The sequence below is a fragment of the Centropristis striata genome, chromosome 9 (genome assembly GCF_030273125.1).
Source record: "Centropristis striata isolate RG_2023a ecotype Rhode Island chromosome 9, C.striata_1.0, whole genome shotgun sequence".
Taxonomy (NCBI): domain Eukaryota; kingdom Metazoa; phylum Chordata; class Actinopteri; order Perciformes; family Serranidae; genus Centropristis; species Centropristis striata.
In genome coordinates, this window is record NC_081525.1 from 35,838,513 (window position 1) to 35,866,259 (window position 27,747).

General features: G+C 39.4%; 3 protein-coding genes across 5 annotated transcripts in view; all 3 read right to left on the reverse strand.

Moving 5' to 3' along the window:
• The window catches only part of cpamd8 (C3 and PZP like alpha-2-macroglobulin domain containing 8), a 57,160-nt gene extending 42,379 nt beyond the window's left edge, over positions 1-14,781 (reverse strand). Inside the window, exons 1-15 of the mRNA XM_059341975.1 lie at positions 14,285-14,781; positions 10,699-10,850; positions 9,595-9,617; positions 8,786-8,951; positions 7,552-7,604; positions 6,902-6,919; positions 6,275-6,329; positions 5,607-5,720; positions 5,214-5,298; positions 4,934-5,042; positions 3,293-3,520; positions 2,371-2,541; positions 2,143-2,271; positions 1,843-2,041; positions 1,349-1,539 (exon numbers count right to left, since the gene is read on the reverse strand). Coding sequence (XP_059197958.1) covers positions 1,349-1,539; positions 1,843-2,041; positions 2,143-2,271; positions 2,371-2,541; positions 3,293-3,520; positions 4,934-5,042; positions 5,214-5,298; positions 5,607-5,720; positions 6,275-6,329; positions 6,902-6,919; positions 7,552-7,604; positions 8,786-8,951; positions 9,595-9,617; positions 10,699-10,850; positions 14,285-14,370 — 1,779 coding nt within the window. The 5' untranslated portion in view covers positions 14,371-14,781. The remainder of the gene's footprint in view (positions 1-1,348; positions 1,540-1,842; positions 2,042-2,142; positions 2,272-2,370; positions 2,542-3,292; positions 3,521-4,933; positions 5,043-5,213; positions 5,299-5,606; positions 5,721-6,274; positions 6,330-6,901; positions 6,920-7,551; positions 7,605-8,785; positions 8,952-9,594; positions 9,618-10,698; positions 10,851-14,284) is intronic.
• A 513-nt stretch (positions 14,782-15,294) lies between these two features.
• On the reverse strand, positions 15,295-23,303 carry sac3d1 (SAC3 domain containing 1). The gene is made up of 4 exons (XM_059340662.1): positions 23,209-23,303; positions 18,663-19,080; positions 17,499-17,781; positions 15,295-16,757 (listed from the first exon to the last, which is right to left on the reverse strand). The coding sequence occupies exons 1-4, from the start codon at positions 23,235-23,237 to the stop codon at positions 16,291-16,293; spliced, it is 1,197 nt and encodes a 398-aa protein (XP_059196645.1). The 5' UTR covers positions 23,238-23,303; the 3' UTR covers positions 15,295-16,290.
• A 1,354-nt stretch (positions 23,304-24,657) lies between these two features.
• Positions 24,658-27,747, reverse strand: part of haus8 (HAUS augmin like complex subunit 8) — a 48,570-nt gene continuing 45,480 nt past the window's right edge. For all 3 annotated transcript variants that reach the window (XM_059340666.1, XM_059340667.1, XM_059340665.1), the window contains 3 exons: positions 27,498-27,639; positions 25,909-26,050; positions 24,658-25,017 (listed from right to left, as the gene is read on the reverse strand). In XM_059340666.1, coding sequence (XP_059196649.1) covers positions 24,891-25,017; positions 25,909-26,050; positions 27,498-27,639 — 411 coding nt within the window. In that variant the 3' untranslated portion in view covers positions 24,658-24,890. The remainder of the gene's footprint in view (positions 25,018-25,908; positions 26,051-27,497; positions 27,640-27,747) is intronic.

Sequence of the window (27,747 nt, forward strand, 5' to 3'; positions counted from 1 at the left end):
AAAAAAATCAAGTAAAGTAAGAAAAAAATGTGCTTAATTCCCTTTAAAATAAAAAGACTGATATGAACATGGATAATTATGAATTCATTTTTTTATTATGCTTGTTTGTTTCCTTGCTATAAGCACTTGATGTCGTTGTTATGTACTGTGAGTATGTGAGTATTTGTTATAATCTTCTGTAAATCCTCTGGTTAAAAACCAAAACAAAAGAAAATTAAAAATTGAATTAAAATCAAAAACCAATATATTTTCTATTTAATTAATTGACTAAACATTTCAGCACTAGTTGGCAGTGTTGCCTGCCAGCTCTCAAGCAGCAATTTTTGTATCAAGTACAAAACAAACATCAATCCCATAGTGTTAAACAGTAAGATGTGGTGGGAAACATAAGCACAGCGAGTGGAAAACTACAGGCTTTGAAAGAGGGAGGGATGGTGAGAGTCGGCCATAAACTTTCACACATCAAAACTATTTTTCAGCAGCGCGCAGTCACAAATTAGCCCCGTTAATCGGTTCCGCTGCCCTCCTTTCACCACTCTGTAACCTGTCATCCTCTGCTGTCACGACCCCACTCATCTGCCTGCGGCTTGCGTGGCCTCTGTCTCATCATGCCCTCACAACCCCCTCCTCCAACACACGCACACACACACGCACACACAAACACACACACACACAGACAGTGTTGTAATGGCATACCAGGGAGCTGTAAATACTTTAGGGAGTTAACTCCACCTAATGCAGGCAGGAACTGGGGAGCTCTCCCAGGCCAACACAGCTGTTTGTTTACAGACATTACACTGTGGACAGAGCTGGTGCATGGATACTTGGACTCAGCTCCCAAATGTATACAGACTTTTTCCAGGTTTTTATTAATTATTACATAATAATAACTAATTCATATCCAACATCAATGTTTGGGTGAAAAACGTACCCCCAGTTAGGTGTTAGACACATATAACCAACCGATAAGCAGGTAAATAAACTAAGAAAACTAAGAGTTTCTGTTTGGGAATTATAATTCTCTTCATCAACTAATCCAGTTGTCCTTTCCATATTCTTTGTTGCTGTTTTGAGTCCTGATTAAGGTCCATTTTCTCCCATTTTTCTTCCATCTGTGTTTCTTATACATTTTTCTTTTTTCGAGTAGCATTCACCCAAACATGTGTGTTATTATAGGGAAATAAAGGGTATTAAAGATAAATGCTTTTCTTTGGATAAATTAAAGTTTATAAAGAGGTTTTTTTTCTTTTCTGTTTTCATCATGTCATAGTGCATCATGCTGATATTACTCATAAACTAATATGAAGCCCTTTCAGTACATTGAAGCCTTATGCTAGACAATACAAACCTGGTTCTCAAAGTCGGGCTGGATGGGGATTTGCAGGCTGTCCGTGACACCTTCGCCGTTTTCCCTCACGTAGTACACCAGCAGGCGGCTGAGTGGTGCCATGCTGTGGCTAACAGGAAACCGCAGATACGACACGCAGCTGTCCATCTCCGCCTGGGAGGAGGAGGAGGATGAGGAGGAGGAGGAGGAGCCTGCAACACCTGGCAGAGTGACAGCAAAGGGGGGTGACACAGTCTTCATAAAGACAGACATCTGTGATAAAGATGCTGGGACACTGTATCACACTCTTGCAGGGAATAAGGGCCTGTGTGATGCTTCCATAAAGTGCTGGCCTGCTGCCTGCTACTATGATGAAACTACGAAAAAACCTCTTTAGGCTTAATGTTGAGATATTTTAACTTGTAGCACATGCTACTGAGAGTTAAAATAGACACGGGCCTCCGAAAAGGTTTTTCTGTAAATCTATTGAAATCCAGGGGATAAAACATACTTACCAGAGGCAGAAGGAGGCAACTGGGTGGTGTGAATGTTCTTGTCAAAGGTGACTGTCGCCCTTTTTCCTCGGTGCGAGGCTGTCAGGTTGGCTAACTGTTGGCCTGATAGGATGATGTTACCCCTGGATGCCACCTCGTAGTGTAGGGTGAAGTTACAGGGACAGGTGGATTTGAGAGCAACTTCTGCTTCTTGGCCAACCTGTGCACACAGAAAGATGCTCATTATGTTACTAATAACACTGTGGCATCATTATATGTGAAATTATTTTTAGTTAAGACTGAAATGAAAGGAGCACTGACCTTGAGTGGGGCGCTGGGGCTCTGAATCTGGATGTGACACCTGCTGGGAGAGTACCAGCTACTGATTGACAGGTAGCTGGGCAGGTACTGGTCTCCTACTGTCTTGCCGTCAATGGAAGTCACCTTGGTCTAAGCCGAACAAAAAATAAAAGATTTTTGCTGAAAATTACCTTTTTCGCTTCACCAAATCACCTTACACTAGAAACTGCTACTACTATATCCACTGACCTCCAACCAGACATACTGGGCAGCAGTAGGGATGGAGGGGATCTCAAAGGTGGCCTGGCCGTCCTTGGAGATCAGCTCGCTGGTGTAGACATTATCCTTGGGGGTCAGCTCTGCTTTGACACGAACCCTCACCCCATCAGCTGGACTCCCATCAGGGTAGGTCACCTCGATCTGCAGGAAGAGAGTTCACAAACACAGGAAGGAAAGGGAAAATACAAAAAGCAGACAAGAGGGTAAATATTAACCAATAATAGCCTATCTATCTATAGCTTATTCATCTGCTGATGGAGCTGATAAATATTAAAGCTGGTTATGTTTTCTTTAGTACCGTAGAGCTGATCGATTAAGTCATTTTGGTCAGTATTGAGATCCCGATTATTAAACACAATTATTCATTGACTTTGGAAGCAGCATGCATTTATTGAACTTTAAGTGCGTACAATTTAATGTAATGTAAGATATATATAAACATATACATTGTATGTATATAATGTGCATAGGACATATTATATCTATTATGTATGTATGTCTTATCTTTTATTTTATGCATTATTTTAATATCTTTGAAACCCCACAGAGGGATAAATAAAGTCTTATCTTATCTCAACTTTTTTTATATAAATATATATACATTTAAATAATATATATATGTATATATATATATATACACACACAATTAAATAATAAACTAAAACAAAATAAAATATGTTTTAATTTTAGTGTACTTACACAACTTAAACTATATCCAACATATTGCATTCAGTAAAAGTAAAAAAATATACTGCTGAAAATGAAGGTGTGCTCTAGATTTTTAACAGAAAACAAAACAAGAGCATCACTGTGAAACGGAATCGACACAATAATCTTGTCTCCTGTTTTCACATCACATATAGGAGTCGTGTGTCTGCAGTCACTGTCTCACCTTCCCTTTGTAAGGCAGACCAGGCTTGAACTGTTTGCGTGTGTCCTTGGAGTACTTGATGTCGATGAGTTGTTTATGGACGGGTGTCGAGTCATCAAATGTGGTTTGCCTGCTCCCATCTATGCTGGTCACTGATGCCCAAATGCTCACAGTGCCCCTGAAGTGATCGGCTACATCCAGGGGCATCATGTCTTTGACACACAGGCTGAAGTTTGCAGAGCCTTTGATCTGGAAAAAGAACATGAGAGGAGAAAACTTGTGTTGTGAATGTGTTGAATGATATCGCTGATAATAATAATTATGTACAATGTATGATAGAGCCTCAGCTAACAATACAGACAATTCAATCAACAGCCCTGCTACAATAGCAGCATTAATTTACATTACATGTCATTTAGCTGACGCTTTTGTCCAAAGCGACTTACAATAAGTGCGCAAAATAAGCCATCTGTAATCGCTACAGGAGTGCTTTACGTTAAAGAAGAGAAGAAAAAGAGCATTTTTTTTTTAGGTGACCATGACTTAACCGAGGTATTGTTGGAAGAGATAGGTCTTCAGCCTGCGGCGGAAGATGTACAGGCTGTCTGAGGTCCTGATGTCGGTGGGGAGCTAGTTCCACCATTTGGGAGCCAAGACAGAGAAAAGTCTGGAAGTGGTTTTTAAGGCGAATTGACCCACGCAGGGTGGTTGTCGCCAGCTGTTTGGCTGATGCAGATCAGAGAGGATGGACAAGGTCCTGGATGTAAGTAGGACCTGAACTATTAGCAGCGGAGTACGCCAGAGCTAGAGTCTTGAAGCGTATCCGTGCAGCCAACGGTAGCCAGTGGAGGGAGCGGAGGAGGGGTGTTGTGTGTGAAAATTTGGGAAGGTTGAAGACCAATCGAGCAGCTGCATTCTGGATGAGTTGCAGAGGTTGGATGGCTTTGGCAGGCAGACCTGCCATGAGGGAGTTGCAGTAGTCCAGGCCTGAGATGTCAAACACCTGGACTAGGACCTGAGCTGCCTTCTGAGTGAGAAATGGATCTGAAGGATCTTGTGGTAGCGGTAATGTTTGCATTGAGGGACAGTTGGTTGTCGAGAGTCACACCAAGGTTTTTAACAGTTTCTGTGGAAGCAGCCACCGTGTTCTGGACAGTGATGTGGAGGTCAGTGGTGGGGGAGCCCTTCCCTGGGAGGTAAAGTAGCTCAGTCTCTTCCAGGTTGAGTTTGAGGTGGTGTGTGGACATCCACTGGGAGATGTCGGCCAGACATGCAGAGATACGTGCTGCTGCCTGTGTTTCAGACTGGGGAAATGAGAAGATTAGCTGGGTGTCGTCGGCATAGCTATGGTAGGAGAAGCCATGCGAGTGGGTGAGAGAGCCGAGGGAGTTGGTGTACACCGAAAAAGGAGCGGACCAAGGACAGAGCCTTGAGGGACCCCGGTGGTGAGTGGACAGGGTTCTGACACAGAACCCTTCCAAGTCAAACGCAAGGTGCGGTCCTTGAGATAGGACTTGAGTAGAGAGAGGGCAGAGCCAGATACTCCAAGGTGGTGAAGGGTGGAGATGAGGATCTGATGATCAATTTGCTATTAAATGAACAAACAGCAGCATTAACAAGCACTTTAAGGATATCTTTTGACAAATAAATAAATAAACTAACCTCCATGGTTTTAATCACAGGATGTCCCATCTCATGACGGTAGTAGCCCACTCCATTCACTGTCATATTTACTGTCAGCTTCCCCGTCACTGGTTTCCCAAACACATACCTACACAGCATCCACATGTCAGACTTCTGTTCTACATCTTTAAGGTCAGTGAATTGCAAAACAATTTAAAAACATGATTGGAATGTACCAAAACAGAACTACATGAGCCTAATAAAAGTCACCCTCACAAGCATTTTTGATATATTCTGTGATAAATTTTAAGTGACTTACTTGGCCTTGACAGTAGCCTGCTCGCATGAGCTCAGGTCACGTATGTAGTGTGGTGGATCAATCATCAACTCAAACTTAGGCATCACTGTGCGGGAAGTGACAGCAGAGCACTTCAATTACATGTTCAACTGTTTGGTGCATTATTTGTTGTTTTGTTGTATTATTTTCATTTACTCTATTGGTGGCTTTCTGCATTAAAATAATGTTCCAACATTCATTATATTAGAGTGTCTTTGGCTAAAGCTTTTTCAAGATATATTTGCTCCATAACAGAAACAACTTTTTAAAAGGATACACTTAATACAAAGTGAGATACAAATTTAGAACTTCAGGGCAAAGATACTCGACAAAGTGCTTTAGATAAACAGTCTGAACTCTCATGCATGATCTCACCATATTTCTGCACTTCAAACGACTTGTTATAGGTGTGGCCCTGCACCTCCACAAAGATAAACCACTCTCCAAACACAGGCTGGTCAGACAGAGGGAAACTCATGTTCACAACACCTATAGGACATAGAAATGTAGTTAACACTTTTATTGCCTGTATGCTAGATAGTGATGAATAATATGCTGTACATGTGCCAGCGCATACACTCCTCATACGATAGTACATGACTACATATTTAAAATAGAAGAAAATTTTAATCCATCAGCTGCACTATGATATTGCATATATATATCTCATACTCTTCAGGACTAGGTTTTTATTTTACAAGCATACATTTGTGGTGTGCTATTGTGTGTAGCTTTGTAGTATGTGTCTTGTGTCTTATTTTTTGTGTAACTTTGTGATATTTTTTTACTTTATTCTGCTTTTTATTGTGCTGTTTGACCTGCAAAAGGCACTACAGATGCAAATTAGAATCAAGCTTTAATGTCATATCTATCTATCTATCTATCTATCTATCTATCTATCTATCTATCTATCTATCTATCTATCTATCTATCTATCTATCTATCTATCTATCTATCTATCTATCTATCTATCTATCTATCTATCATTTATGTGTCAAGCTGTACATGGTCCCTTTCAAATAAAAGAGATAAATATGGCTCACCACAGCAGATAGATTTTAGACTTTTCCACTGGACCATCCTGGATCCTCTTGGATCCTGACAGATCAAAGCACAAGTTGAGAAACCAGGGTTAAGATGACTCATTTGATTTCACATTTAAGTTTTTAAATGTTATTGTCATTGACTTGCAAATCGTCATGCAGTTCTTGAACTGAACTTGACCCTGAGTCCTGGCTCCTGACTCAGACTGCTGTCAAAATACTTTTACAACTTTTCCTCAGTTTGCTGCAAGTAAGAGAGAAGTAAAATAAAAACATATATGTACTTGTCCTAGCTTCAAGTCATACATGGCTAAGCTTCTGATGAAGCAACAGCTTGTTATTTGCTTGACAAACAACTCAAGATCTGCGAAGACAGACAATAAATCAGTAAGAGAAGTGAGTATGAGAGAGGGAGACAGTGTGTGTGGGGTTGTGGGGGGACTGATGAAGACAAAACCAAGAGACGAGCAGAGAAGAAGTTCCTTTCATGTTGTTTATCCTTGTACTGTTCCAAAGAGCACCCTGTTATCTAGGTGAGCTGCCCTGACTTCTGCTCTGTAATCTCCAACCAGGCTGGGAACTAAAATTGCCACTGTCCCCTGGGTGGTCCCGCAAGCCTCCACTCACCAAAACATATGCCTCAATCTGCAAAAAATAAAAAAAAGACAGAAAGCACAAGGCGTTATGAATTAGACACAAACTATAAATTGGAGAGAGGATCCCAAGCCTCTTTCCATCGCTTCTCCTCACTCATTCCTTATCCAACAATCATCCATCTGTGAAAGTGAGCATTGCCCTGTACCAGCAGCGGACCTTTATAGCTGCAAACATCAATAAACCGTCTGTCTGCACAGTTGCAAAGTATATTTGGAGCCATTGCTAACATTCCAAGAGAAATGACTCGAGCTTGGCTCCTGTAAATAGGTAACTGTACATTTCTCTGCAGTCAAAGCAGACCAGATTTCTCCTCTTAATTCCAGCAATTACAGATGAAAAAGCATGCTCATGCTAAATATTGTGTCGTTCTTTTGCTGAAGTGATATGGAAAAAGCGTGAATGTATAAACTGTGTAATGTAAACAAGGTTTTGGACATTTTTTTTGCAATACAGATTTTTATCACTGATTTTATTAGTTTTGACTAAAGAGACTATTACTCAATTCTTTGTGGTTTGTTTGCATGGTTACCATGAGTGGTGTGTAATGTTTGTAATATTTTTAGGTGCATGTGTTGGCAGTGCAACTTTATTTCCCTATCACAAAACACATTTTGAATTACCTTGTCATTTACTGGCCTCAGGTCGGGGTTGACTGTGTAGACATTGATGAACACTAAAGGCAAAAAAAGAAACACAATTTTGTAAAATACAGCAGGAGGGGTTTTATGAGGTACTTATCTATAGTTATCAGGGCTCTCCTCAACTAAAGAACATTTTAGTCGACTAACACTCATACAATTTTGTCACCTAATTGATTAGTTGATTTAATCAACAGGTCTGTAAAGCCGAGCAATAAAAGCAATAAAAAAATATACTCAAGAAATCTTATTCAACTAAGACCATAACAGTCATAAAGAGGGGGCAGCCCTATTAGTCAGTGTATTACCTACAGTAGATGGCTGTCTCCCAGTCTGGAGAAGCAGCCAGGAGTACCGGCATGCAGCAGCAAAACGTATTTTAGCCACCGAAAAGAATCAATATCATTTTAAGTGCACGCCATATTTTGAATATTTTCACCAATTTACCTCACCGTTAGACAGCCCTTTCTGACGGAGAACGGATACAATTATCTATGCTCTCTTCAACACCACCAGATTCCATGGACAAAAACAGCAACGAACAGAACAGAACACGGTGTTACTGGTCTATCACTGCCCCGACTGGTTTGTGTTATTGTGTGACTTTAGTGTTTTAAAGAGTTAGTTCAGCATCACCAAAGTCATACACCTCCAGAAATAAACTAAACGATCAAGATAGCTGTTCCAGCCACTCTTGTGTTCTGCAAATGTTGTTTTTGCTGATGGAGTTTGATGGCTTTGAAGAGTCCAAAGATAACAGCTTCAGTTTTCCAGCAAAAACTAAAACATGACTGTCTGACGGCAAGAAAAAGCAGTGGAATTTTTCTAAATTTAGAATAAATAAATAATAAAATAAATTTAGAATAAATTTACTGACAAAATAAACTGACATGAATTTGTTTTATGTGGGCCTTTTTTAAGGTGGCCATATATATGTTTTGGTGCCCCCCTCCAGAGTAGTACATTGCTTAGTTTTCTTGCCAGTACTCCTGCGAATCAGTATACATCATACTACTTATCAGGATCATCAAGTCACAGAACTTTCTTTCATCTTTGCTCCTCCTCTTTGAACGCAGCATCAACATTCCTGCATCTTTGGGCTGATTTTCATTAACAAGGCTTGATTCTATGACAAAACCCCAAAAAATGAACCTCAAGTCTCTGCATTTCTGTGCAGTGATTAACTGATTAACTACCAGGTGCACAATGAGGGAACCTTTATGTTTGGGTTTGTAGACAGGCTTGTCTGTCTGGATGAAGACAGCTGTGCCCTTGCTCTCCACTGTGACGGTGGTGTAGTTGTGGAAGATGTAGCCTCCCTCTGTGAGGTGACGGTTCCCCCACACCTTCAGATGGGCCTGGCCTCTTAGCCCAGAAGGAACCTGGTGGCATATACACACACACATAAACACACACAAAAGCAAACACAAAGAGGATCAGGCCTGGATCACCAACAGTAAATTAGGTCAATAGGGGAAGGATTAAATGTTTATTCTGGGCTTCTGTACAGAATTCACCTTGATTCAACATTTTTAATACATTTTTATGAGACACAAGCAACATGATATCAAAAGAACTACATTAAAACAACCGAGGAAGATGCCAAGCTATAACACAGCACACTACACATGACTGTATTTCACGAGAATGAGGGTGGAGGTTACAGGGAGGGGAGAGACAGAGGGGAAGAATCGAGTTGTGTATACTAGATTGATCTATTCCAGCCTTCGGGGGCGGCGGACCATACATGCACGTCAACAGCTGTTGCATATTATATTGAGGCTGTTACCTTATTCCCAATGAATGAGCAGAGACAGATGTTGCATTACAAATAATGTTAGTGTTGATTTGCATGTTGCCTGAGGAATGTGCACACAACGGACAAGGGGCTCTCACTACTGTGCAGCTGTCACCGCTAAACAGCACTGTGCATTTTAAACATCTCTGGAAAGCAGCATGCACATTACTGTAGGACACTGCTGAGGAAACAAATGAAAACTAAGTTGAACACACAGTTAGACCCACCTTTAGTTTGATGGTGCCTTTGTCTGAAATAGAAACAATGAGATGTTTTAATGTGGGGTATTTTTTAGAGCAATTTATATACTTGTATGTCATAAATCTGTTTAAATGTCTATATAATACTATAAATATTCAGTAGTTATGAGAGATACTAGGCCGTGGTTGAGTTTGTTCACCCGGGGTTAGCAGGAAATCCAGCTGCAGCCTGTCTCTATGCCACTCTGAGGTAGAGCAAGCACCATCTATTAATGGTGCTGTCAAACAAATCACACACTGTATACACTGAGTGGCTGGTGGGATGGGCTGAACTGATGCCTCCAATCAAAGATAATGTCTACACAGCAAGATCTGTAGTGTTGTTTTTTCAGTTTTAATAATTTTGAGTTGGTGGGTGTTGATTTTGGAGTTGTTCTGACACTTGTAGTGATCAAAAAGCTATGCCAGCGTTGTTACATGTTAACACCTGAGTTAGATTCACTTCAGTTGGAGTTGATTTTCAGATATTGTGACTTGCATGTTAGGCAAAAGACAGAATGCACTTTTAATGTATCATAAAACAAAACAATGAATGTTAATTATCACATTAGTGAAAGGAAATAACATGATTTTAGGGTTAAAAAAATACACTTTCATGTGTCAAAGTAACACAATGTATGTTAAAAAATTAACACTCATGGTGAAAAGGAATAACACAATTTCGAGTTAAAAGTGCACTTATGTGGTGTCATAAAACATATTTAACACGATAAAAGAGTTAAAATATTAACACTTCTCAAAGTGTAATTTTAACCCAGAATCCGTGAGAACTATATAAACTCAGAAAAAGTGTTAAATTTAACACTCTGTGAGTTGAATGAACACTCCCTATTTTGCTGTGTATGAAAACCATAGCTGGTCAGGAGAACACGGTAAGGTCAGAGATCAATCAGGCTCATGTTGTGTGTGTTCTTCAATCTCTGTTTTTGCCAGCAAGTCTGCCTGTGTGATCTCTACATCCTTTGAACAAATTACACAAAAAGGGGGGTGTCTCGTAGCTCAACTTGTTGGTGCAAGTTTTCTCTCTAAAAGTGATGCATTGTGCCAGTGTAACCTTAGCTTTGTTCTCACCGAGCACTGAGCCGTGGCTGTGGGCAACCGTCTGTCCCTTCACCGTCAGCTGCACCTGGACGCGTGTCTCTGCTTTAGCATTGAAGATGGTAACGCTCACGCTCTCCTCTACGCCCGCTCGGAACACAGAGGGTGCAGCGACCAAATAGCCCCTGTGATAAAAGCAGGAGAGCAAAGGTGGATGGAGGAGGTTAAAGAGGAAGGACAGCAAAGGGTAAGGAGGAAGGTGAAGTGAAAGGAGAGCAGAGCACATAAGAGCACAGAGGAGGAGAAACAGTAGAAGTGGTAAAACAGAGGGAGGGTAAAGATCAGAGGTCAGAGAACAAAGAGACATGAAGAGGAGAGGTAAATAAAATGCACTTATAATACCACTTACCATTTGTAATAACAGTATTATCTTGTTAAAGGTCATACAGGTGAACTAAATTCACATTTCTGTCTCTGTTCCTTGATTGTTAACTGGCCCACGTCCTCGTACACGCATACACAACAAAACACATATACAAACAGGGACATTCCACATGGATTTGTGCAGCGAGATCAGGTTTAATTGCAGTGGTTTCCAGGGACACAGTACCTGTTGGCCAATGAGATTTCTGCTCTCGTGTTCTCTTTGGGTGGTCTGGCACCTCTAACAGAACCTTGGCGTCTGTTTTGAAAAATAACGACTGAGATTCCACACAGTCACTCTGACATTTAATTGAGGGAAGGAGCCTGTCACTGAGGTCACAGAGCAAAGGTCATTCTTTGATGCTTATCAACAGTCTGAAAAAAAGGACCAATTGAAGTTTAATTTTGATGAAAGAATATGTCATCTGCCACTGAGGGACTATGTCTCTCAGGTAACAAACAGGATGATAATAATGTTGAATTTGTAAAGCACTACTCTAGAGCCAAAGTGCAAGCATTAAGGGACTCTTGTTAACGTTATCCTAACTAAATCATTATCCAAACCAAAATCTGTTAGAGGTTATGTAAGGAGCATGAGGAGCAGTCAATAACAGCATCCACCAAATTATTTGTTGTATTTGATTGTCAAAAAGTTACTTGTTTTTTTTTTTGTTTTTTTCAGAAAAGAAGAACCAGTACTAAATGGATTATACCAACCATATGTGGCAGACTGTCAGTGGTGGAATGTAACTAAGTACATTTACTCAAGTACTGTACTTAAGTAAAATTTTGAGGTACTTGTACTTTACTTGAGTATTTCCATTTTATGTAACTTTATACTTCTACTTCACTACATTTAGAGGCAAATGTTGTACTTTTTACTCCACTACATACAGCCAGCAGCTTTAGTTACTTTTCAAATCAGGATTTAACATGAAAAATATGATTGATTTAAAGTTTAAAGTGACATTTTCTAAATTAGACCTCATAAAAGTATATTAAATAGTTAAAATGAGCCCTACTTTGAGAAAATAAAATGCTGCTTATATAAATGCATCAATAATAATCATCAAATCATATATTGAGAATATATTTAACAATCTGAGTGGGGTCATTCTGCAAAAACGAGTACTTTTACTTTTGATACTTTAAGTACATTTTGATGCTGATACTTTTGTACTTTTACTTCAGTAAGTTTTGAATGCAGGAGTTTTACTTGTAGTGGAGTAATTTCACAGTGTGGTATTAGTACTTTTACTTAAGTAAGGAATCTGAATACTTCTTCCACCACTGCAGACTGTGTACCTGAAACAATATAAGCCATAAAGCAACTACCTGTATTGCTTTTTATCAGTCTAGATTGTTTAAGTGTGAGTTGCTGAGGACCTTGTTGTTTGCAGTTTACTATACTAGAAAGAAAACGGTTCCTCGTGGAAACTGCTGACAACAAAGTGTGAGGATTATCCTGAGTAAGCAAGTCATGATTGCAGAGAAATGAGACATTGCTTTTGAGTTTTGCAAATGTATGATTTTTAGCCACTTTGTGCACCACAAGCAATATAGTTCCAGTCTATTGGAGAGAAGGCAGACATCTCTCTGGCTGATGTCTCCAGCACTCTGCAACTCGCACCAAAACAATCTAGAGTGATAAATACAGGCTTTTCCCTACCATTATAAAGATTAGGTGCAGCACCCAAGCCGTTTTAAACACCAGCTCAGCTGAATTGATGCTTTTTGGGTGCTGTTTATTTATCATCTGCTTTACAGTAGTTTTTCCGTTTTTCGTACACAGATGGTCATCTGTGCCCCTCTGCAAATATGTCGTCCAGAAAAGTAGGGAAAACACAGAAAGAGCAATACATGTAAGAGGGAAAACAAGTATTTTAGATTTGTGAATTGGGGGTCCTTGGTTGTTTCAGACCAACTCATTCCAACTCTATTTTTTGAGGCAAATAGGCCTACTCACTCCCTGAAAACTTAAATGAAGATCACACAAATTAGGAGTGAGCAAAGCCTCGAGCACAAACCCAATTGCATGCCTGAGAGAAGGATCAGGTGGTTGGCATTACAGCACTACAGCATTACGGCCGGAGGCAACTGCAGTTCCTGAGAGAGAAAGTCATGAGAAAATCCCCTGGAAAATAAGGCTTCGGGAGAAGGAAGATAATACGAGGAAATTGACTCTGCGCGTTTGATCTACAGTGAGTTTAACCAGCTCTTGGATGAGCCCGGATCAGGTGGTGTAGACCATGCTTATTTCAGTCACATGGCTTGATGTACTCAAGTTCTCATTGTTTTGCCCAACTTTTGTCCTCAGCTGAGAGCTGGTTGGTGCCTGAGAAGGATTTGTGTTCTCTTTTGTAGGTGAAGTCTCCAACAGCGAGTTTTTTTTTTTAGTTCAGTCACATGGTTGTATGTTCTTAGCCTTTTACTTTTTGTCCAAATTTCACACTCAGTTGAGCTGTTTAATACTTGACAGAGATTAAATTCTTTTTTTTTGTAAATCAAGCCTGCATTTTTCCCTAATTTTGGTTAATAGCGCTAAACTCTATCCCTTCCCCTGGACTACCTGGAAGAATGGTTTACAACTCCTTACTAACTCAACTCTCAAGGTCAGGATTAGGCTCCCAAGCAGCTGACAGCAGCCTGACGGAAGTCAGTTTTACCTTTCCTGCCTCTGGGTCTGGAGGGATAACCTGAATAAAATAGCTATTGTTGACCGCATGAAGCTGTTATTTGGCATTAGGAAGCTTCTGCAAAAGCTGTATGTATTCCAGCTATCACAACAAAATCAGCAGAGCAGGCTCCTGCCCACAGGTCCAATAACACAGCAGTGAATGAAAAACTGGAAGAAAAAAAACATGAATGGCAAGGGGTTGTGATAGTACAATGTCATCATCAGTGATGCCATGAAATCCTCACATATTCACAAACAATAAGGCAATCTCTCAGATTGCCTCTGTAGCAAATATTACAAATTAATGATCAAGTTGTGGTTCGCAGCACCAATTTTTAATTACAATGATAATGTCTCTGTGACCATACGCACACAATTTCAGTTTTAATGTAAACTTTGTGGCTGCATTTATGTTTTTGTATTTTGCAATTCCCGACTGAGTGCATCGGAAATGCGTGTCGTGAGTTTAAAGCACTGCATTACACTTCAAAGGCAACGCATGCAACACAGGCTACTTACTGTCTTTCTTGTGCATAACTTCTGCTCACGTTGCAGATGAACAAAGTCCATGAAAGACTCAAAGCTGTCAGAGACCACCGCAACATTTTGGCTTCAGTACCGAGATAACGCTGGATATCGGCTCTCCCCTCTGAAGGAGTTTGGGATCTTCCAACTCTGAGAAGTTAAATGAAAGTTTAACAGTCTGAGTCTACAGCTCTCTCAGTCTCTCTATCCATTGAGGTTGGCTGGCATGGTAGGTGTGCAGAGCTTCGTCCGGAACCAAAAGATCAACTTTTTGTAATCATCCCACTTCGCCAAAATCCAGTTCCAAGCAAATCGTGTGTTTTTTTTCTTCCTTTTAGAGCCCCGAGTACACGGACAGTCCTCTCCCATGTGCCTTCACCCGCCCCGGTTCCGTTCTCTCATATTTCAGCATTACAAATTTTAAGCGTCCTCCCACTTCAGCGAGCAGAAATGTCACTGTAACGAAATGTTTGACATGTAAAAAATCCGTGCAACTATTGCTTCCCTGATAGTTCCTGGTGATCTCTTTCAAGTCGCTGGATCTTTTCCCCCTCCTGCTCCAGCGAGTCAGGAGGCGATCGGCGTCAGGCTGCGCTTCATTCACTTCAATAGCTCCTCTCACTTCTGTGCTGCGGGAGCATGACTAACCCCAGTGTAAGGAGCGCCACCGAGCCTGCAGTTTAAACCGCGATAAATTACCTGCACAGCTCACATACTTCTGCTTCAGTTGACATCTTAGATTTACAGACTCTAAACTGGCTCATTTTACTTTGGAAAACATCACAAGACTGCCAAACAGAAACTGATCTTTTAAATAACAACAACGCAAAACAAACACTTAAAGCAGGATTATCTAAAATATACTCACTTATTTTTGTAGCAGTTGGGGTACGTCGATGCCCTCTACAGATATCTGCTGCCCCCTAGTGGTAAATGAGCTTAGGTGCAGCTAGTGTTGAAATCAAAAGAAACGTCTCAGAGTTCAAAATAAAAGGAACAAGGCATTTCTCTTTTAAGTAACAAAATTTATTGAAATGTTTCCGAGGTACTGCATTGATGAGAATAAATGAATACTGTGCACAGTAGATTTTTCAGGAGGTTTTCTTAAGTGCTTCACAAAAATAGTGACTTTTCTTTTCTTTTTTTTTTTTTACACCATTGGTTAAAAACTAAATGACAATCTTTCATATTGCAATTCAAGTTGTCAATATCTGCCAAGTGTTTAAAAAAAAAGATGAACCTTCTGCTAACTAAAGTCAGAGTCACAGCTGCTGCCAGTTAAAATTCATGTTTATGTAGCTAGCTAGAGCCTCATATGACAGTCTGTCATCTCAAGGGGCTTTACGGGCCAACAACAGCAGGTGATATGTCATTAGGATCCCAGTCCTGATCCAGGTGACTGAAATTAATGACTTACACTCAAACAGGTGACTGTATGAAACATGTGCATATGCCCATGCTTGTCTTGGGAGGGGCTAGAGCTGCAGTAGGAGGGCTGTATATTAAAATTCTGGCAGATATTTTATTTATTTTTTGCCTTTTTCCAGAGAGCTGCCTGCCCCAGCTGTGAACAGCAACAACATAATCAGTAAAAAGTAACAATATACCAGCAATTCACATCTTTGAACTAAACAGTGCATGAACAGGAAGTAAAAGCACCTCTAGAACAAAGAGGGAACCTTTCTCTGAGTTCGGCCTCTGAAGTGGAATATGGCACATCATTAGCTCAACAAAAGTCCTGACCCTTATGTTGAACACCAAGGCTCAAATCCAATAAAAGGAAAGCAAGCAAAGAAAGACCACTGCTGAGATGTCCTTAAAATAGACATTAAAACCCCACCAGTGGCACTGGTATTCCTAGGAATATGTCTCCCAGTGGAGGGACAGGAGTCATTCCCTTCACAGGGAAACAGACAATCAAGTCAATCAGTCAATTTTCCTAAGAATACCAGTAATGCATCACATTATTTTTTATTCCGGATTTCCTCCCTTTATATGTTCTAAGTGCAACCGTGAATGATGTTTCCAATACTGAGGTCTCTCTGTTTCTCTGCCACTATGCTGTGATACAGGTTGCAGTGCAGTTTCCCTTGTTCAGGCTCAGTGAAAGCAGCCTTTGAGAAGACCAATTGGTTGTCCTGGTTGACCTCCACTCCATACACCTGACAGAATCGAGCTGTGAGTGATGTGTCCAGGGACAAGAGCCGAGCGAGTCCGTCAAGAGGAAAGCGACAGTTGCGGCTGCTGTATCCGTGGCTGTATATTAGTAGCAGATCTCTGCGACATGCTGTCAGGTGACGGTGCAGCGCACAGCTTTGTAGGAAGTTCAACCTCCGAGCTAGTCTGAGCAAACGTACGGGGTTTCGCTCCAGGAAAGCTCTGTTGATGGAAAGAGCCAGTGTGACAGCAGGGGAGCTGCGGAGCCGCTCAGGAAGCTCCATGATGTGCTGCGTGGCACGAGCTGAACCTAAGGGAAGATGAGGAAAAAGACGAAGCATGAAAAAATTAGTCTAATCGTGTTGAAGGAACAAATTTTAGGTGAGCAGCCTTTTAAAAATCTTTCAAGAGCAAGATTTTTAGATCGGCACCACTGATTTCTAGACTATCTATCATGGGTAAAAAGTCCTTTCTTTATGCTGGAACAATTCTTTGGAACAGGTTACCTGGCCCACTTAAATCAATCAGAAGCATATGCAGTTTTAAACAAAACTTGAAAAAATGGTTTAAACACCAATCTTAGAATGTTGGCAATCTGTAACTGTCGCGTGTATTTGAAACTGTAATTTATGTTTTTATGTGGCTTATGAATGATTGATGCATGTATGCATGTATGTAAGAATGGTACTTGTTTGATTTATGTAAGATATGCTGCTACTTGCCCCTGTCTCCTGCCTTATAGGGACCACAATGGAAATAAGCCTTAGGGCTTTATTGTGTCGTCCCTGACTATTTTTTATCTATTTATATTACGTATGACACAGGTTGCTGTTTCATATTTTTTATATCAAGAATGGTCAAATAAAATCAATCAATCAATCAATCTGTTGCAAATAATAACTTAATCAGTCGAGGACAAGAACATCAGACAAACTTTTTCATCAGATCCCTGCATATATTGCCTGCTTATGTAATTTATATTTTGCTTAAACATGCCCACTAATGCAAGAAAGCAAAAGCTTGTATGAAACAATTAAACACAGCGACCCACCCAAGTTGTACAGCAGACCAAGAGCCTGGAACTCTTCCTGGTTCGGATGCGGTCCTTCTCCCACTGCATAGCAATCCAAAAGCCAGCTCAAATTCTCCTGTAGGTGTGTGTCGTTGATGCGTGGGTCGTAGAGCCGCAAGGGCTCACCACAAAGCCGATAAGAGGCATAGATGAGGAAACGCACTGTCCGCTCTAAAATGGCCACACAGTCCAACCCTGACACCCTCTGGATGATCATGTCCTGCTTCACGCCACGCAGCCGATCAAAGACAAAGCTGTACACCTGCAAGACAAGTTAAATTGATGTAAGTCTCTGTTTTGAAGAGTTTATCTATTCATGATCAAATTAAAAAAATATAATTTAAAAGCATATATCCTTAAATTCTAATGTAAAAGTGTTGCACTGCGTGTCCAAAGCTAAATATTTACTCATTGCTATATGATCATTCTGGGCTTTTTTGTACTCTAAAGAACAGGTTGGTGGATATATATGTTGTTTTGTTTTGTTTTGTTTTGGAAGATGCTTGCATGAAGCAGTGCTCTATTTGTAACCAAAACCTAGACAACAGTTAGGGGTGGGCAATATGGCCCTAAAAGTATATCATGATATTTCAGGCTATTTTTGCGATAACGATATTCTTGACGATTTTACGAAATACTTAAAAAGATATAGAAAATGTTTTTTTTTTGTCTGTATAAATAAATAAAAATCTAAAATGTAGTGTGAAGTGCAAATCTCAACAGTTGCCAAATAAAAAAAAATGTATGAGAAAATAATAAAAATAACCATTTAGGGGTTCCGGGGGCATATTTTAATGACATTTTGTAAAGGAAAATAAAGGTTCTTGTATGTTTTACTTAAGGCATCTTATTTTGACGGTCTTCTTGTAAGTTCTGTGGTGGATTCTGTTAACACACTGTGCTCTTATTTTGAAAGCTGCATGTGTTTAGCGACAGAGAGTAAGTAGCTTTTTGTGATTAAAACAATTTTAATTGTTAGCTAATGTTAACCTCACGCCACTACATCAAGAAGTAGGAATGTTGCCAATATCATGATATGCATTTTTTTTAACCATGAAAAAAATATACCGATATTATCGTGAACGATACGATATGGCAAACCCCTAACAACAGTAACATCTCAGTGACTGGGAAAACACTTGCCTCAGTCCAAGGATGCAGGCGAGGAGAGGCAGCGATGTCATCAATAAGGAAACACACAGTTTTCAGCAGCACAGCAGGTGGACGGAGGTCAGTGGATTTTGTTGAGTCTTTCCCAGCTGCTGGTCTGGAATACTCTTTGACAGCACGCAAAGGGTCTCCTCTGGGCCGTCTATCCCTTTCAGTTCCTGACAACATCTCAAAACGGTGAAGGCAGTTCTGCACCTCACGATCCCGCAGCTCACGGGCGGGACACATGGTCTGGCAGGTCCCCCTGGGCACGCTTTCTTTCCCATCCTGGTCACGTCTTTCATCCTCCTCCACCTCTCTCACCTGTGCTTTGCCTTGGCCTCGCCACTGCTCATCATTCCTCTTTCTCCATTCTCCTCCTGATGTTGCATCCCTCCTCTGAGAGTGAGAGCTGTGTGAAGGAAAAAAGTTGGTTATCTGCTGATAATATAGTTACTGCATTACAAATCTCAGTTTTTTTCTGTTTTCTTTTTTGGAAATACTTACAAACTTACTTTTAGTACATACTGCCCTTATAAAGTATGTACTGTTGCATGCAGTATGCATACAGCTGGATGTACTACATTGTCATACCATTGTACTTTGAACTTATGTGTTTATATGTTGTGCAGAGGATTCATAGTCAGAATGGGAAGAAAGTATGTTATATAAATATAAATATGTTAAATTCCACCTGAGTAGGGTTGCAAAATTCCCGGAATTTTCAAAGACGGAAACTTTCCATGAGAATTAACGGGAATTAATGGGAATTAACGGGAATTTATGGGAATAAACTGGGAATTTTCAAAATTGAAGGTTGGCTCTTCTTAGGGAACTTAAATATAGTTTAGGAAAGTACATTTTAGCATAATCTTGACTAAAACAAATACAAATCATCAAATCTTCAAATCAAATACACTTGAATATCCATGCCATTCCTCAATCACATGCACTGAGCACACTGCTTACTGCATGGCTATTGAGACCACACCCCCTACTGGCACTGTGCACTAACCCTAACCCTAACCCTCCCACACAAAGGTTCGCAACAGGCTCACAAATGTGAGAGTGGAAAAGCTGGTTGGTATTCGCGCAAACCTAAGGCTCTTTGAGCCTGACACAGAGCCATCCTCAACAAGGCTGGAAAGTGACACTGAAGAGGAAGACTCAGAGTTGGATGTTGAGGAAGGGGACATGTTGTTGGATGTTGATGAGGAGCCGGAAGAGTCTATTGACTGAGCAAAAATGCAGAGGATTGCTTGAAGGAAGATTTGCATGTTTAATGGAATGTTTTGGAGGAAGAGTGGCATTTTTCATTTAACATTTTGAATGGGACTTTGTGGAGATTTTTGGATGGTGGGGGGGTGAATTTTTGAATGAGTGGGGTTAGGGGATGGGTGATATTGAACCCAACACTCCTGTTTTTGTTCATCCATGAAACAAGTAATTAGAACGTGTTCTACTCTACTTACAAATAAATCTGTTGAAATTACATATGTATTATATGTATTGTAGCTTCCAATATGGAATATTTCCAAAATTCCCAAGCTTAACTTCCCATGGAAATTTACCGGAAATTTTCCGGAAATTTACCGGAAATTTTCCGCCCCTTTGCAACCCTACACCTGATACAGTAGGAAATCTAGGTATTTTTTTGGCATACTATGCATGTTGGAAGATACAAAATACTTTAATAGCAAACAAAATTATATGGTAGCATAGGTATTGGAATAGTCTGATGGGAATCACAAATAAGCATCTACATTGAACAGTCTGTACCCACTGACACATAAGTCTAAATACTCAGTTTTACTCTGACTGGTTGTTAGCTTTCTTTTTGTGTGAGAGAGGTATATATAGTAGAGTTAGACTTTGTATGCAATTGACTGATACATCAAGCTATCCCTAAACCTATCCCATCAACCTTTGTTACTTTAGAGTTAAGTTAAAGTTTTAGTTGGCAGCATTTTATTCTTCCAAACTTAACATCAAGTTAATGCAACGCCATATCCTTACTGAATAACACTGAATCTGAAATAGCAAACCGTTTACTCGTTGCTGCAGGGTTAGACATTTACTTTTGTCCACCTGACACTGTGGCTGGTGGATTTCATAGTATTTCAGGCACTCAAAAGACCTTTTTCACGACAGACATTTTGAAATGCTATAGTAGAAAAAGCACAGGTGTATTTAATAAGATTAATGACATTCCCTGGTGGTGTGCATACAGGTGTTATAGCCACACTGGTTTCCACACCAACTGGTTTCAGTACGCGTGCGCAGCTGTGGCCCCCCTCTGTCAGCAGATTCGTCACACATTTATAAACATAATACCTGGCGTTTTACGAGTCGCATCTCCTATCTACTGTGGGGTTACATCATTGAATAAGTGAACACTACATCACAGCTGCTTATAAAAAAGAAACGTTTGAAAATAAAATGTTTGCGAGATCGGTAAGAGCTGGACTCGAACTCCCCTTAGCAAAATGAAGTAGCACATTATCCATCAACTATACACATTAAACCATTCATCTTCATTTACTCTCCGTGCCTTCAATTATATATCCTTCAAATGGCTTACGTCAGTGTCCAGGTAACATTTTGTTTTGGGCCGATCTAAAACAACTGGTTACCTTGAGGTAGGGGTGTGCCATATCGTATTGTTCACGATAATATCGGTATATTTTTTTTATGGTTAAAAAAAATGCATATCATGATATTGGCAACGTTCCTACTTCTTGATGTAGTGGCGTAAGGCTAACAATTAAAGTTGTTTTAATCACAAAAAGCTACTTACTCTCTGTTGCTAAACACATGCAGCTTTCAAAATAAGAGCACAGTGTGTTAACAGAATCCACCACAGAAATTACAAGAAGACTGTCAAAATAAGATCCCAAGAGTACATTTTTTTGTATTTGTCAACCGTTGAGATTTGCCCTTCACACTACATTTTAGATTTTATTTATTTATACAGACTATAAAAAATAATATTTTCTATATCTTTTTAAGTATTTCGGAATATCGTCAAGAATATCGTTATCGCAAAAATAGCCTGAAATATCGTGATATTCTTTTAGGGCCATATCGCCCACCCCTACCTTGAGGTGAACATAAAAAAATACCGAACATATTTATCTGCCCGTGTCTCGACCGAGGCTACTGTCATATTAACCACTTTATGAGCCCCATATGAAACATACTGTGATAAATAAATGCTTTTAAAAAGTGACGATCAAACTCAGACAATACTTCTCTGGTCAAAATACTCGAACTTGTATGTCTTTTAAATTATGTTCCAACTGTATATCATAATCTGGATGGAGCAATAAAGTAGCTGATAAACATTGAGCACAGAAAACGAGCTTAAAAGATAGATTCGAACTCGCCACAGAAAGAAAAAAAAGGCTTATGAGACTGACACCGGTGTTGTGCCGTATTAAGCACCCCTGCCGTGAAAAGCACCCCCTCGTCGCGGGGAGTTTACTTAGGAGTTTATATTCAATGATAAGTAGACCAAGAAAAAAACAACACACTGACACTTCAATATACACATATATATATATATACACTCACACAAACACATACTTAGGAGTTTATATTATATATATTTACAAATATTATGGAAGACAACACAGTAAGCAGGCTTTTAATTAATGACATCAATAACCATTTACCCGATTTTTGTTATCTGTGACTGTGATTGTGGGAAAGTATGACTATTGTGGAATCCATGAGCGCATTTAAACACGAATCATTAACACAAAACTGGACGCTAAACAGAACGTGACATGGAATGAGAATATAATTTTTGTCATTGTGTGTACGTTGTCATTTGTAGTAAATTAAACATGAGCATTTAGTCCTTTTTGACATTTACTCGTGAATAAGAGATCTGTGGGTAATATATGTCCGTTTGGTAGTAGTTTATAGCGTCCTCTCCACATGCGCGACGAGGGGGTGCTTTTCACGGCAGGGGTGCTTAATACGGCACAACACCGGCTCACTAGAATACCCTAGTGGGACATCGTCATTTTACCTGTGCTCTCCCTACTACGATGAGTCAAAAATGTTGGCTACGAAAAAGGTCCACACCTTACTCTTTTTGTCATGTAAATTAACTTAATGAATCTAGCAGTTTCTTGCCGATTTTGCAGCATTTGGCTCATTTCAAACCCTGCATGGCTGTCCTGCTAACGCTAGCTCTATCTCAGCTCTTTGTTTTGTTCGCTCCTTTTTCTAAAGTGATGCAACAAAGGACACAATGGCACTTTGTTAGTAACTGGTAACCGCTTTAACGTTACTGTTAGCATTGAGTTGCAACCTTACTTGTGATGAATACTATCAGGCTTCTTTCAAACAATTAGCTAGCTCTGACAGTTAGCTAACTCAGCTACAACGACAGATAACGCGTTTGGCGCTTCTGCTAACGAATGCTTCATTAACACGAAACGAGCTGTCGACATACATTAGAAAACTTGGCTCTGGTTGACATTTTCTACAAAACCTTTCTATATATAACAAATAAACTCCATGTACTCACATGCGCCGAGGCGCTCTCCTGCGGTTCATTGGTCCTTTAGAGCAGACCGCTCGTCACTTTCCAACCAGCCAATAGAAATGTATCATTGTTGTTTTGACCCTACGTCACATCCGGATTCAGACCCGATTGTTTATAAACAGCTGTAAGGAGTAAGATTTCTTAAATTAAATATCGTCACCCTGTTAAAATAATCGCCCACCTAATTTTTTCAAGTTTTGCAGGAAACATAAAAAACCCCCACCAAAATCAAGTGTAACATGTGGCATTTATTGATAATTTAATTCAAAAGGGATGTAACAAAACGATGGCTATCGGCATAGTAATAAGACTGTGTAAATTATTTTACTTAAGAGAAATAAATGACTTGTCAAATGACATGCCTTTGTGACTTAAGCAAGATATGGTAACACTTTATTTTGAAGGTGTCTACATAAGAATCGCACAAGCCTGTCAGAAACATGACATGACAAGTATCATGAGCATTAATGTTACTTCAAAGTGTCATTAATGTTCATGACACATCCCATGTCATGTTTATCACGCGCTCATGTCACTCTTATGTAGACACCTTCAAAATAAAGGGTTACCATATCTTGATTAAGTCACAAAGGCATGTTCAAAAATTGCCTAAGTCACATTTTATTTTGACTTAGGTATAATAAATCCGCTTAAATCACACACTTGACATAGGCCATTATCTTAAAGGGGTAAAATCACATGATCTGATCAATTGAGGATGTAGGCGATTTTACCATAGTTGGCGATTTAGGCAAAAAAAAAAACAAAAGCAATTTTTACAAGAAAATGAAGTAGGTGATTATTTTAACAGTGTGACGATATTATTTCAGCAGTTCCAAACGCGCGTAAAACAAGCCTCAATTTGCGCCCCTCATGAAAACGTAATTGCGAGACACAAATGGGGATTAAAAGATTATGATGGCGAGCGACGAGGGAGCAGTAAATCTGATAGGGAGGGAAAATTCCAAAATCCACTTGACTTCACAGATGGGGAAATTTATTTTTATGCCAATAAAAAACGTAATTTTGTTGTTTTCCTGAAGGATGTCACACAGTACATGTACCAGATTTAAAATTAAACAAGGTTATTAAGATGCTCAATGTATGTATGCTTTCAATGATTTTGTACAGTCTGATAAACCCCCTGGCTCTTTATCTGTTACTCTTCTATTTGTATATTGCCCCATGTATACTGGAAATTTGATTTATTTCTTTTGAATAAACAATTAAAAAAAAGAAATGGAGGGGAAATGCTTTTTAAATGGTGTGTAGACCATATTCGGTATATGGTGCAGACTCTGCCTCCTCGGCATAAATCTAACTTGAATAAGTGCTCACGTATAAGTTTTCCCAGACGTATTTAGCACACTAAAAACTGGAATACCTTTTCTTAGACACTATTGGTTCTAGTTGGAATGTCCATGCTGACTGTTCAATTTCTATTTTTATTGTGTTTTTAAACATTTTTTTATTGACAATGTCCCATTTATAAAACAGTATCAGCCACTCAGTCAACATTTAAAATATCACAATACAGCTGCAAAGAAATCAGACAATAAACATAAAAACAAGACTTAAATGGTACAAAAATGTTAATCAGGAAAACAATGGGGGTGTGGTGTCTCCAAAGTGCATGTACTGTTGATCCCATGCTGCGGTTTCCTTCACTGCTTGGGGCAGAAGAGTTCGTGGGTTCTTTTCATGCCAAGCTGTTCTTCCTCTGTGGCCTGCTGGACATGGATCGTATGGCGGGACACCAATGATGACAGCTCCATCAGCTCAGAAAACGTACTAGAAAAGAGGAAAACGGCAATGTCTGAGTACAGTACAATCTGGTTAAAGTTAGGGTGTATTTTTAGTGCTACTGAATATGTAGGATTAAATTCCTAAAAAAGTAAAGCATCTACACTACCGGTCAAAAGTTTTAGAACACCCCAATTTTTCCAGTTTTTTATTGAAATTCAAGCAGTTCAAGTCAAATGAACAGCTTGAAAGGGTACAAAGGTAAGTGGTGAACTGCCAGAGGTAAATAAAAAAAGGTAAGCTTAACCAAAACTGAAAAATAATGTACATTTCAGAATTATACAACTAGGCCTTTTTCAGGGAACAAGAAATGGGTTAACAACTTAACTCTATGGAGTCTTGGGCTATTTTGTCCATTTTTGAATTCTTTTCATGTCTTTGTAAGTCATTTTGTGTCTTTTTTTGGTAATTTTGTGTCTTTTTTTTATTCATTTTGTGTCTTTTTTTTGTCATTTTGTGTCTTTTTTTGGTCATTTTGTGTCTTTTTTTAGTCCTTTAGTCCAACATAAAATGTGATTTTGAATCTTTTTTTTACTTTCAAAACATTATCATGCTCAATCAAGAATTTTAAATGTTGCAAATGTGCATTAATTTCAGTTTACACTGAGACATTAAACTGCATAATTTTCAATTAATTTCTGGAAAAGTTGGTGTGTTCTAAAACTTTTGACCAGTAGTGTATATTGTTTCATCTATATTAATACAAAATTTGATCACTCCTAAAAGGAGAGTTTACGTGTACAGTTAGACAAAGCAGGTATGTCATACAGTGAAATCCTCCAGGAAGGAACAAAAGAGGAATACATCACAGAGTAGATCATGTATTCATATCATAAAGGCTGAGAAAGGACAAGTTCTCTATATACTCTATGTGCCTACCCTGACAGCTGCCGACTGATGTCCTTTGATGTCGTTTTTATCTCCCTGAGGCACTCCAGAGAAGTGCTGTTGTCCTTATGATCTCCCTCTGTGCACTCCATCAGCAGTTTCTCACTGTCCTTCAGGCAAGCCTCAGCTTTATCTAAGATGGGTAGAAAGAGGACAATATGATTATAATAATATTTATTATAACGCACACTGGTTAGGTCACACAAAATAAAAATCCTATTGTAATATATTGTGTAAAATAAAATCTATTTTGCAAGACCCTGAAAACCAACTTCTTTCTATGTCATATACGTTCCTACACCACAATCTGCCAAAATCAGAAAAATACTAGTTATTTTACATAAGAAAATTCCTGTTTTGGCTGTGCTCATATCATAGACTTGAAGTGAACAAGACTGTCAGAGAAAGATGATATTAGATATTTCCATGCACCAAAAACGATTTGTCCTGATGAAGCAGATTTTTTTTCAGTCAGCCCCAATCCAATCCAATCCTCTTTATTTATATAGCACAATTTTAGCAAACACAAGGTTTCCAAAGTGCTGCACAAACAATAGTTAGAAAACAATACAAAGAGATGTAGTAAACAATAGAACAGTAAGATGCAATAAGATAAAATAAACAAAAAATGGGATAAAAATAAATAAAATAAAATATAAAATTAACTGCCTGCACAAAATAAAATATGCATGTATACAAATAAAAACAAAAAATCGTAAAATCATGAAATCAACACTCTACGTGGTGTTAAAAGCCAACGAGAAGAGGTGGGTTTTGAGAAGAGATTTAAAATGAGACAGTGAGGAGGCCTGTCTGATGTGCAGCGGCAATTCATTCCAAAGTTTTGGAGCTGCGATGGCAGCCCCAGATGAGAATGCTCCTCTCTGCAGCCCACTCTACACTCACTGCATCAATACTGCCCAATGGTGGTGCTTCACCTGCTGCTGTGCCCCTCCTAGAACTCCTGCTCTTCTCTGTCTCTCTCCCCCTCTCAACCCTCCTCTCTATCCTCCCTCTCCTCCTCAACCTCTATCTACTCCATCCTACTCTGTTGATCTGCTCTGTACAATGACATCTTTTGCACGTCTGTCCATCCTGGGAGATGGATCCCTCCTCTGTCGCTCTGCCTGAGGTTTCTTCTTCTTTTTCCCCTGTTAACCCATTGACGCCTAAAACACCTGTAAAACCTCTGGGCGATTTTAAAATAAGCCCCTAACACCTGAAGTTTTTCTGGAAATTCAACAGAAGTGTCAATGCTTCTACTAAATAATAGATTTTTCAGCCTCTGTAGCAGATAGAAATGAAATTCAAAAAGTATTTGAGAGCTTATACAAATACTACAAAACGACGTATCCGCTTTCCAGGCTTCAATGGGTTAAAAGGGTTTTTTGAGGAGTTTTTCCCTGGCCACAGTGAGGGTCTAAGGACAGATGTACCATGTACAGTCTGTAAAGCCCTTTGAGGCAAATCTGTGATTTTGGGCTATATAAATAAAAATGATTTGATTTTTCATGTTGTTATTTAATTTATGGTTAGCAATGTTAACATGTGCAACTTATAGTAATATCGTAAAAACATACCTAGAAATTCCCTTCTATCCCCATCGATGTAGAAATTCTTGACAGGCAGCTCATGTCGGGTGGTGTCCACAGCTGTGGCGAAAGACTTGTAGTTCTCTGTGAACTGCTTGGCAGTTTCTGCTACAGGAGTCAGGGCAGCAGTCTGATGGAAAAATGATAATGTTAGTAGAATGAAAATCATATGCTCATACTTTCACATTTGATTTTCCATTTTAAAATTAATTCTAAAAATCATTCAAACCAGCTATTT

What these genes read in the sequence shown, in the direction of transcription:
- sac3d1 (XM_059340662.1), bottom strand. Translation starts at nt 23,237, where the DNA reads ATGAACCGCAGGAGAGCGCCTCGGCGCAT. An exon ending in GCCTGCATCCTTGGACTGAG is followed by an intron (nt 17,782 to 18,662) that starts GCAAGTGTTTTC and finishes CTTGTCTTGCAG; the next exon opens with GTGTACAGCTTTGTCTTTGA. An exon ending in TGGTCTGCTGTACAACTTGG is followed by an intron (nt 16,758 to 17,498) that starts GTGGGTCGCTGT and finishes ATCTTCCCTTAG; the next exon opens with GTTCAGCTCGTGCCACGCAG.